General features: G+C 32.4%; 1 protein-coding gene across 1 annotated transcript in view; it reads right to left on the bottom strand.

Annotated features, from left to right (window-relative positions):
• NAALADL2 (N-acetylated alpha-linked acidic dipeptidase like 2) overlaps positions 1-12,707 on the bottom strand; it is a 967,277-nt gene that overhangs the window by 339,375 nt on the left and 615,195 nt on the right. Inside the window, exon 9 of the mRNA XM_047786685.1 lies at positions 12,042-12,161. Coding sequence (XP_047642641.1) covers positions 12,042-12,161 — 120 coding nt within the window. The remainder of the gene's footprint in view (positions 1-12,041; positions 12,162-12,707) is intronic.

The raw sequence follows: 12,707 nt of genomic DNA, 5'->3' as shown, positions 1-12,707 counted from the left end.
CACAAGTGAATTACAGTATAAATAAAGACTGGATGGAGCAACCACCATACAAATGTTCCATCCCCCTTCACAACATGTACACAGTGTTTGAGCACTTTAAGATAGTTCATCCTACTTGAGAATTCTTCCTTAGGCTGAACTGAAATGATTTCTCTACTCCTTGGAGACATATAGAAAATTGCTATCATGGCCCTCAGGAGGATTGTTGTTTCAGAGTAAAAATAGCTTAATTTCTTCTGCTGTTCAATTTCTTTTATCACCTTGGTCTTAAAATTATAACTTTGCAACTAAAAAAAATATAGTTAACAGTAGTAACTGTGGAGAGATTAGTGTCAAATTGTAAGATACTTAAGGCTAAAAATTTGCAGGTGAAATTCCAGATCAAAGGGAAGGAATAATCAGTGCCTTCGAGTCTTATCAGCACTGTATACAGAGGTGTGTTTTTGAAAAAGTGTATGCAAATTGCAGATCTTGCCATTTGAAGAAATCCATTTTCAAAGTGAAGAGATTGAACACTTATTTAAGTTTCTTTAAAAATTCTAACTTTTAGGTGCATATAGGATTTTCTTAAAGCAGTTTCTGTGGCCATTTTCACAAGATGCTTGTGGGAAAAATGTTCCAGAATAAAACAAATTTGGGAAAAGCTGTATATAACCTTTTTTAATACACACTGGAAAATACTAATTTAAAGCAAAGTTCATTTTTAAAAAAAATTCTTTATGGCAGCACCCATGGCATATGGAAATTTCTGGGCCAGGGATTGAATCCAAGCTACTGCTGTGACCTATGTTGCAGCTGTGGCAATGCAGGCCTTTAACCCAATGCACTGTGGGAGGGATCAAACCCATGCCTCTGCTGTGACCTGAGCTGCTGCAGTAGGATTCTTAACCCACTGAGCCACAGTGTGGTGGGAACTCCAAAAGCAAAGTTCATTTACATATTATTTGTTTGTTTAAACATTTAACATTATTGTTATATTGATTTATTTTTTATTTCAGAGAATCAGTATTTTTTTCAGTTAAAACATTTATTTTATTTGTTACTTTAAACAAAAGTCTATTTAGATTTTTCATTTCAGATATTTCTTTCAAATTTTTAAATTGTATCTATTTAAAATGTACAAATTGATAATGTTGTTATATATTTGTATGTGCATATACACTCACAGATGCACACACATACACAAACATACACACATCATAGAATGATTACCAAGATCAAGATAAGACATCCATCACTTTACATAGTTAATATAGATAACTTTGGTGTGTGTATTGAGAATGCCTAAGAACTACTCTCAAAAACTTTTACATATATAACATTGCATTATTATCTATAATCACTATGATCCTCAGAACATATCCTTCTTATAACTAAACGTGTGTGGTTTTTAACCTACACATCCTACCTCCCTTTTCTTGAAGACACTAACAACCACCACTTTATTCTGTTATTATTAAATCTTTCTCCTCCTCCCCCTTCTTATTCTTTTTTAAGATTTCTCATATAAGTGATACCAAATATATTTTTCTTTCTGGCTTATTCACTTAGCAAAATATCATCCAGATTGATCCATGTGGCTGCAAACAGCAGGATTTTCTTTTTTATGGCTGAATAATATTCCATTATATACATGTAAAACACTAAAAAAATTATTGGCATATAGGTTGACTTAAAATGTATTAGTTTTAATTGTACAGCAAAATGATTCAGGTATATATATATCACACACACACACACACACACATATGCACACACATATATCCATTCTCTTTTCCCATATAGGTTATTACAAAATATTGAATAGATGGCCCTATGTTATACAGTAGGTCTTTGTTAATTACCTATTTTAAATACAGTGTGTATATGTTATACCCATATTCCCAATTTTAATCAATTCATCTGTTGAACACATATTTTGGCTATTATGAATAATACATATGAAAGTGGGTGTGCAGAAATCTCTTGGAGATAATGATGTCATTTACTGATTTCATTTACTGGAAATATATACACAGGAATGGGATCACTAGATCATATGGTAGTTCAATTTTTAGTTTTTTGAGGAACTACATTACTGTTTTCCATAATGGCTATATCATTCTACATATCAACACTAGGATATAAGGGTTTCCTTTTTTCTCCATCCTCACTAGTATTTGTTGTCTCTCTCTATTTCTCTGTTTGTTTTGTTTTGTTGTTGTTGTTGTTGCTTTGTTAATAACCCCCTTAATAAGCATGACATTATATCTCATTTTGGAAAAGTATCTATTCAGGACATTGGCCCGTTTTTAACTGGATTATTCAAATTTTTGCTCTTGAGTTTTATGCATTCTCTCTATATTTTGGATATTAGCTCCTTAGCAGATACATGGTTTACAAATACTTCCTTTCATTTTTGTGGATTTTTTTCAATTCATTGTTTCCTTTGCTCTACAGAGGCTCTTTAACATAGTTCCACTTGTTTATTTATTTTATTTTTGCCTATGCTTTTGGTGTTTTATCCAAGAAATCATTGCCAAGATCAATTTCAATGATCATTTTACCCATCTCTTCTTCTAGGAGTTTTATACTTTTCAGGACTTACATTTAAGTCTTTGATCTGTTTTGAGTCAATTTTTGAGTGGTATAAAATAGGGGTCCAGCTTCACATTTTTGGATTTGTATAGCCAGTTTTCACAATACTCCTTATTGAAGAGACTGTCCTTGGCACCCCTGTCAAAAACTAGTTGACCATATATACATGTGTTTATGCCAAATTCTATTCTTTTCTACTGGACTATATGCCTGTTTGTGCCAATACTGTACTATTTTGATGACTATAGCTTTACAATAGGCCTTGAAACCAGGCTGTGTGATGCTTCCATCTTTGTTCTTCTGTCTCAGGATTGATTTGGCTATTCAGGTTTTTTTGTACTTGTGTGCCAATGTACAATATTTTTTTTACTTTTTCTATGAAAAAATGCCACATGAATTACAATAGAGATTGCATTATCTCTGTGGAACATTTTAGGTGCTATGGACATTTTAACAATGTTAATTCTTCCAATCCAAGAACACCAAATATCTTTCCATTTAGTTGTATCTTCTTCGATCTTTTTCATAAAGGTCATAGTTTTCAATATGCAAGTCTTCAACTTCTTTTGTTAAATTTACTTCTAAGTATTTTATTATTTTGATATTATTCTAAATAACATTACTTTTAAAATTTCTCTTATAGATAATCTGTTTTTAGTGCATAGTAATAAATTACTTTGTTAAAGAACCAAGAAAAAAGCCAAATCCAAAATAACAACAACATTTTGTTAATACAAAACTGCTTAAGATACTGCTTATAAAAGAGAAACAATAAGCCAAAATATGAAAATGACCTGAGGGTCCACTGATGGATGAATGGATAAAGATGTGATACATATATAACAGAGAAGAACAAACCCAACTCCTTACTAGATCTATTCCTTTAGCTCTAACCCTCATCTTCTGCTACCTGTGCTTAGTCATGCTGGTTCTTTACATTTGTAAAATAATGTTGCCTATAGCCTGAAATAATACATGATGACCCATTATCAAGGCTCTGACCTTTAAAGTTATAACTTTTCTCCATTCTTACAGAGATTAAAAGGTTCAGAACAGATTATTTTCTTGTTAGCGGTTTATAGGAATATTGTGACCAGACTCAAGTAGATAGTTGCAAGAACAAAAGAGGTTGCAACAACCAGCCATACCCCTCCACTTTTGGTATAAAAGAAGCCTAAATTCTAACTCAGGAAAGATGGTTCTTTGTTACTAGTCCACCATCTTCTCAGTTTGCTGGCTTTCCAAATAAAGTAATTATCATTCCTTGCCCAACAACTTGTCCTTCAATATACTGACTTATCATGTAGGAAGCAGTGTGAGCTTGGGCTTGGTAACATATCTACAAAATGGAATACTATTCAGCCATAAAAAATAATGTAATCCTGTCATTTGTGACAATTGGGACAGAACTGGAAGGTATTATACTAAGTGAAATAAGTCAGAGAAAGATAAATACCATATGATTCCATTCATATGTTGACTCTAAAATAATAAAATAAATGAACAAACAAAATAAAATAAAAACAAACACATAGATACAGAGATGAAATTAGTGGTTACCAGAGGGAAAGAGATTGGTGGGTGGGCAAAATGTGTGAAGGGGATCAAATGTATAGGAATGGATGGTAGCTAGAAATGCAGTGGTGGTCACTTTGTAGTACATACAGACATTGAATTATAATGCCACACATTTGAAACAATATTGCATTATTATATGTAATGAGAGAGTGCAAGAGAGAAAGAGAGAGAAACAACAAACAAAACAAAAACCCAAAAGCCGTAATATATTGAGTTTATCAAAAGTAAGCATGGGGCAATAGATAGTAAAATTACACCAGTACTTGTACTTGAAAAGGTACTTTTTTTTTTAAAGCATAAAACCATGTATGTTAAAATCAATTACTCAAAAAACATCCTACACAAAAATTATGTCATATGGCATAATAGCAAAACATCACTATTGTGGTTGCTATGTAGATGATTAATTGATGATATAAGTTGTAGGCTTTTAACTAAAATGTATTAAATATCAGATAGAAAAAATGAATTTATCAGAGTAATTTTATTTTAATTATAAAGTGTATTGTACTGTATTAAGGACACTGTTTAGGTGAAATGATTTTCTCTACCTTGTCAACCTTTCCTGAGTAAAAGCCATTCTTTTTGAGTAAAAGCCATTCTTTTGAGTCTGGTGTCAAAATACCATTTCCTGAGTAAAAGCCATTCTTTTGAGACTGGTGTCCAAAAAAATCACAGACAAAAGTCAGTCAGCTAAAGCCATTTTAAGATTGCGACATTAATTGTGATTTCGTGAATGTGTTCAGTCTAAATTTGTTAAGATCTCAAATTGTTTGCACTGATCTTTGGCTATAGAGTCCAAATATTTAAATCAACTGCCTTCTGCAATTCAGGGTTTTAGCCAGAATCTCACTACGACATCCCTTGATATCTAGATTTAAATAAAAAGGGATTTACAAATTGTCAGTGTATACGGAACAGAAAACCTTGTAAAACAGGAGGGATTTCTTGGTTTTAACACAAAGTAAAGACTTGTAAACCTAGGCAATAGATAAACCTGCCAATAGAATCACAATTTCAAATGTGAGACTTTACTGAAGTGGTAAATTAGTGTAAGAAAGGGTTTAAAATCAGTTTATTAGTCTTTATGGTCACTTAAGTTGATTACTTGAGTAGAAGCAGCAGTAAGGAAGATAAATTAAGTAGAGTCCACTGAAAAGAGTTGGAATTCATAGTGAACAATAAGTGCAAAGAATCTTTCTTTAGAAAAAGTTAAGAACAAACTAAAATTATGCCATGTGTCATAAAAGACAAGTCAGTATAAGAATGTTTCAGCATCAATTTTACTTTTGTGTTTTAAAGAAAGCAGAATAGAAATTAAGCGTTATTTTAGTACTCTGCATTAAAATTATCAACAACAAAGATAGAAAAAGAAAAGGCAGCTATTTAATTCCACCAATATATCTTCTGTACTCCACCACTCTGCATTTAGGTTAGTAATATGGACTAAGTTGTCTCCTCCCAGGATTAAGAGGTCAAATTCTAACCATCAAGATAACTATATTTGGAGATAGGGTCTTTAAGAAGATAATTATGGTTAACTGAGATCATAATGATGAGGCCTTAATCCAATAAGGCTACTGCTTTCATAAAAAGAGAAAGAGACATCAGGAAAGGGGGCACACTGAGGAAAAGCATTTGAGATCACAGTGAGAAAGTGGCTGTCTGAAAACCGAGGAAGGAAGCTTCAGGAGCAATCTACACTACCTGAACCTCAGCTTGGGGATCCAACTACCAGAACTGTAAGAAAATAAATTTATTTTTTTTTCCAGGAATCTAGTCTATGATACTTTGTTTTGGCTGCCCTAGCAAACGAGAGCTTTATAAAATCTTTTAAATTCTAGAGGGTATATGCAAAATAATCAAGATAAAATCTGTTCATTAATAACTTGGTGATCTGAAAATCAGGCTTCCAGTAACTCAAGAATTGAACCAATTCTGGGGCTAAAAATCTCTCTAGATGTGCTTTTATCCCCTATAAAATAGTGGCACAGTCAGGCAGAATGCACACCAGCACCTCAGCAGTCAGCAGCAAGTGAATAAGTACCACAACAGAGTTTTGGAAGTCCGGTACCTCTCAACACAAGAGAAAAGAACAGAAGCATGACAGCAATTTACTTGATTTGAGGAAGGAAAAGGAAATGGACATCACATTGTGTGATTGGAAAAGAAGTATAAGTAGTTCAACAGAAGAGGAGTTTGCTTATGAGATCAAAGTATTGAGATTTGAAAAGACAGACAAAATTCTGAGTATGTTCAAACTTTTTGCTATTGTTACTTAATGAATGATTTTGAATGAAATCAGTCACATTATTTCTTTCCTATGTATTCCAATATACACACATTGCATTCACTGTATTTTAGCTAGTTATTCATGTCTTAGGTTCATGGTAAAAATCATAAGCTCCTGAGCAACAGAGGCATTTCATCTGCTTATTATGTGGCCCACACACCTAGGGTAATGTGGGTGTGTATACAAGGTTGGGTTCCATATAAATATTTATCACACAATAGAACTTTAAAACAGACTGCAGATATTCACAATTAAGTCACACTGTAGTTTGGTTCCAGGCTTGATGCTCTAATAGGCATGGTGGAATTGACATGTACATACTATATTTTCTAGTGAGCAGTTGTTGGTGTATATATATATGTGTGTGTATATATATATATACCCCAACTTATATATATCGTTGTATACACACACACACACATACATACATACACCAATTTATTTAAGAATGATTATTAAAATTTAATAGCATGATTAATGAGAGTGAAAAGTCAAACCACAGACTGTGAGAATTCACAATATATAACCAACAAAAGTCTTGTATTAATAATGTATCAAGAACTTTTACAAACTGATAAAAAAAATGTGAGAAGGTGTTCAATATTAGTAATCATCAGAGAAATTAAAACCCCAAAATATATCACCATACACATGAGAATGATAATACCAAACAGTGATGACATGGAGCAACTGGGACATTCATACATTGTTGGTATGACTGTAATTAGTATAAGCACTTTGGAAAACTCTTGAGCAGTATCTACTGAAATTAAACATGTGCTTACCTTGTGACTTAGCAACTCCACTTCTAGATAAATATCCAGGAAAAAAGTAAGTGCATACATTCTATCAACACACAAGAATAATCATAACTAACTCACTGGAGCCAAAAACTGGAAACAATCATTCAAAACCAAACAACCATGGAGTAAAAATTAGGAAATTCACATCTGAATCTCTTAGAGTACCATGTAGATGAGATATTTTTTGACAAAAAAATGAATTTGTGAAAATTTTCCTAGATTTTGACAAATATATTTTGTTTTATATGATTGACATACTTTTTTGATGTCTATAATGCACGCTTTAGCGTTACTATTTTAAGAAAATATCTAAAAATTATTTCCCTTTATTTTTCAGAGTAAAATGTAAATATGAAGTAAAATATTAATATGAAAGTAACATTTCACAAAAAGAGATAATTAAAAATTTAAAGCATATATATTCATTTCTTAAATAGGGATTTTTAAAGAAATATTAATATTTATTTTGTAGATTTTTTAATTGAGTGTTTTAATTTTAAAACTTAGGCTATTTTCTTTTTTTGTCTTTTTTTAATTTTAGGTCTGCCCTTGCAGCATATGGAGGTTTCCAAGCTTGGGGTGGAATCGGAGGTGTAGCTGCCAGCCTACACCACGGGCACAGTGGTGACCTACACCACAGCTCAGGGCAACACTGGATTGAGCAAGGCCACTGAGCAAGGCCAGGGATTGAACCCACGCCCTCATGGATGCCATTCAGTTTCATTTCTTCTGAGCCACAGCAGCAATTCCTAATTGTAAGTGAACTAATTATTTTTATTTTTGTAAAAATACTTGTAGCACAAAGAGAACAGAAAAGCATATTCAAAATGGGAACAAAAGTACCAGAAAAATTGATCATATAAAAGCCTTTGTTATTGTCCCTTATTACCATTAAATGGCTAAGTCATTGGTAGATTATTGCTACTTTCAGAAGACAAACTAATTTATTAGTTATCAATGTTATAATTTAAAGAAATTAACCATTTTTGAAATTATTTTTTAAAGTTATAATGAAAATTTCCAAATAGAACTAAACGAGAGAGTTTAGCACAAGAAACCCTAATGTGTCTATTGCCCAATTTTGTTAACCATCAACCTTTCACTGATCTTCAGGTAATTTTTTAAGGTCAGTCTTTCATTAATCTCAAGAACTTATAGGAGTTCCCTTCATGGCTCAGAGGTTAACGAATCCTACTAGGAACCATGAGGTTGCGAGTTCGATCCCTGGCCTCGCTCAGTGGTTTAAGGATCTGGAGTTGCCATGAGCTGTGGTGTAGGTCCCAGACACAGCTCAGATCTGGTGTTGCTGTGGCTGTGGTGTAGGCCAGCAGCTACAGCTCTGATTAGACCCCTCACCTGGGAACCTCCATATGCCACAGGAGCGGCCCTATAAGAGGCAAAAAGCCAAAAAAAGAAAAAAAAAAAAAGAAGAAGAAGAAGAACTTATAATCACTTTAGTGGATTTAGAGTAATTACACATTTCTGAATCTTCAAAAGATTCTACCTTTTTCAGTCAAGATGGCTTAGTTCATTCATTTGGACTAATCTCCTGAAAATGGCTTATATTCTTAATGTAAATTAGTTGAATTTCTCTTCCTTTCAAAACCAAAGTTAGAATATCAAACCAGAGGAAAGAGACAAAAGTATTGCACTCATTCTAGTCATGACTGTTTTCTTAGTGGTCTAGAAGATGTTACAAAACTACTGATACATGTAAACAAAATGGGCAAATCTTAAAAGTAATTATGCTAAGTAAAAGAAACCATACACAGAGGGATATGTAATATGTGACTCCATTTTTAAATGATGTTCTGAAAGGGAGAACTCTAAGAGTAAAATTCAAATCAGTCTTTGCCAGGAAATGGAGAAGAAGGGAGGAGATTGAATGCAAAGGGGTATTATGGGACTTTAGTGGGTGATAGAAATATTGCATAGCTTAAATGTGGTGGTGTTTAAATGAATGCATACATTTGTCAAAACTCAGCAAGCTGTACAAGTAAGAATGGAGAATTTTATGTAAATCATACCCTAGTTTATCCAATAAATCTAACTAAAAAAAAATAACACCTCACAAAGTGTCTGATGGACCAAGGAAAGTGAGATTACAATCTTCCTTGATTTGGATACACATCATTAATGAAGTTTAAGCTGGTATTCGATTTAGGACAACCTTTTCACATTTTTGATATTTATCAAGCTGGTAATCCATCAAAATAACCTACATGTGTCCATTTTTTAAAAAAATAAATTAAGTACTATATACTAATTCTTTAAAGAGTCCACATATTTAAGGCCACTACATGATCTTAACAAGATCATCTAGAATCTTTATATTGCTATATAAGAGTACTTAATATTCCATAGAGCCTTTTGTCGTCAAAATTTAGTCAGCATGTTTCATTTATAGAATCATTCTGAATTTGTTCTGTTTCCTTATTTTTGGGGGGTGGTTTATACTGAATTATATGGGACATGCCATTTGTATAAGATAACAGAATCTAAATAAACAGAAGAAATATAAAAATACTAAGGACTGATAAAATATTTTTATCTTTGTAAATGAAGTTCCATATGTCATGATGTTATAATTAAGCTCTTTCTTTGAAAGAAACACTTAAATCTTTCTTTTAAATGCCAACAGTGTTAAATTACTTTAACTAAATCATATAAATTATTGTAGGTATTTGTTTCCTTCAGTTCTCTTAACATTTATCTTTTTTAAGAGTGTGCATGTGTTTTAAAGAAAAATGAGATATTAATTTTTTTTTTAGGGCCACACCTGCGGCACATGGAGGTTCCCAGGCTAGGGGTCCAATTGGAGCTGTAGCCGCTGGCCTACACCACAGCCATAGCAATGCTACATCCGAGCTGCATCTGCGACCTAAACCACAGCTCACCACAACACCAGATCCTTAACAAAATAAGCGAGGCCAGGGATTGAATTTACATCCTCAAGGATGCTAGCGAAGTTTGTTAACTGCTGAGCCACGATAAATTTTGTATGTAAATATACTTTAAGTTATAATATATATTTGTCCTGTATTAATAACATTGACCATATATAGGTAAGTAAATCATTTATGCTATTGTCTGTTTGAACTTGTCATAATCCTACCTTTCTAAATTCTTCCATAGAACACACAAACACACACAATCTCAACTGAAAGAAATTTTTTCTTTCAATATAGATTCCAGTTTGTTCTTAGCTTAGTGTATAAGTGTTTTCAAATACAGAATAGATGTTTTCTCTTCCAACCTATAAGGAGGTACATCTGTCATTATTGAGAAACCATGCCATACTCTCAGATTATTAGGTTTAGATAGTAAAATATTTTAGTCTTCTATTATAAGATATACAAAGACATTTTAAATAGCATTATATTCTGATATTTCTATAAATTTGTATTTCTATAGGTAGAATTCATAATTTCATATTCCTTAATAGTTTATTTCTATTGACCTATGAATTTCAACACTTAACATCTCTTCCAAGATTCTAACATAGAAAACTATAACACGCCAGAAGGAAAAGATGTAATTTTTAAACCAAATCTCCCTAATTTCTGGATACTTGAGCTCATACTTTCTTCTTCCTGATAACTTACTTATTCAGGATTATTTTAATTTCCCAAGGGAGACTTCTGCAACGGATTTTCCTCTTGTGAGTTTTTTTCCCAGGAATGTAAGAAAGCCAGATAATTCAAAGCAGTACAAGGAGTAGGAAGAGCTCATTTACAGATCTGGATATAATTTAAGGCATGCACATTGGAGTTTGGCTGATCTTAAATGTATAGACATCTATTTCATCTTTTATAATGTCTTCTTTATTATGCTACATATGGAAATGTCAATGAAAACTATTAAACTAGAAAATACTTTATGAATATCATAAAATGTTGGTTTGCATTACATTTCAATCAAGAATTATGGCTAATCCAAAGCACAATTCGTTATCTTTTTTTTTTCCTGTTTTAATGTCTGTGATACTGGAAACTCTGTGGGCATTGAAAAGGTCATTTTCTAATATACCCCAGTAGCCCTTGGGGTTGGGAGGAAACCACCCACCAATAGTGGCATGATTGCTTTCACTCTGAGAAATAACACATTATTTTAGTGAAAATCATAAAAAGAATGTAGAAATGAAAGCAGGAACACTACCAATAAACAAGAAGGAGGTTCTGAAAAATTCTTTGAAAGAGGCAAAATGCAAGTAAATTTGAAAAATAAGTGAGACATTATCATAAACTACATGATTTTTTTTCAAGTTACTTTATAGGAAACAGCATGCTTTACTTTTCTCTAAGTCTTTTCCAAACAGCATTTTCTAAGTATCTTGAGTGTAGTTATCCTATATTCTAGGAATTAGAGATCCTGCTATGAAGGGGCTTACAATGTAGTTGAAAAGATAGGACAGGCCCCACATTTATTCAAAACATGAATGAAGGGGGAGAAACCCCAAAGTAACCAAGTTTAACAAAACATGCCAACATGGGGAGGATTGAGATCTTGAGGGATAAATTCAATTTTTAAGAAACAAATTTTCATTTTGACATACGTGTATCTATAATTCACACATACATCAATAACCATAAAAGAGTAGCAAGTAAAGAATTTCAGAACATAGGACATTGGTTGAAGGGACATTGATAAATAAACAGCAAGAGATCATTCTTTAAAACAGCTAGGGATGATTTTATGCATATTATAAAATGAAAATATCAAGAAAATGGTAGATTAAAGAGAAAAAGGTAGTTCTGCATAATCATTTTATTAAATAGAGTTCATCTTACCTCAGCTACCAGTTGCTGAAGAGACGGTGAAGCTACAGAATAGAGACTTGAGTTACCCCTTATGGGACTGTGGAGACTAACATAAGCCACAACATTTCTCTGCAGAACCTTCTTGAAATCCTGAAATTAAAAAAAAAAAAAAATCCATCTTCAATGCAAATAAAAATTACAGATTCCACTTTATTAGTTACATTTTGAATAATAAATACTTCCTACTTTAACTCATTACATTGCATGATACTTTTTTTCTATAAGGTAATACCATACTATATACAGAGGCTCATAAAGGAATTTTAAATAAGGGTGGTGAGGAGTATCATATAACATAATGACAACATATTTTAAAGCATGTTCACATTCCTGAAAAACACAAAATTTTAAGAGAAAATATCCTTATATAGTTAACACAGTATAAAATTCAGCTTCAGAATACAGAATAGGATATTTGCTCTAGTGACAGCATTTAATTTTATAGTCATTGAATTAGAGAACACACATGGTGTTTAATAAAACCAGCCCTTGCCTTTGAAGTATTGAGCTACTTTTCTTTTTTTTTTTTTTTGGCACAAAGAAGCTTTTCATCCTGAGCAAAAGGGGACATCAGACAATTGTGGCCATGCACATATTACCTGAAATAAAACTTGAAGTGTTTTGCCCACATTAGTA

The sequence above is a fragment of the Phacochoerus africanus genome, chromosome 1 (genome assembly GCF_016906955.1).
Source record: "Phacochoerus africanus isolate WHEZ1 chromosome 1, ROS_Pafr_v1, whole genome shotgun sequence".
NCBI classification, from domain to species: domain Eukaryota; kingdom Metazoa; phylum Chordata; class Mammalia; order Artiodactyla; family Suidae; genus Phacochoerus; species Phacochoerus africanus.
This window is presented reverse-complemented; position numbering and strand designations above follow the sequence as displayed.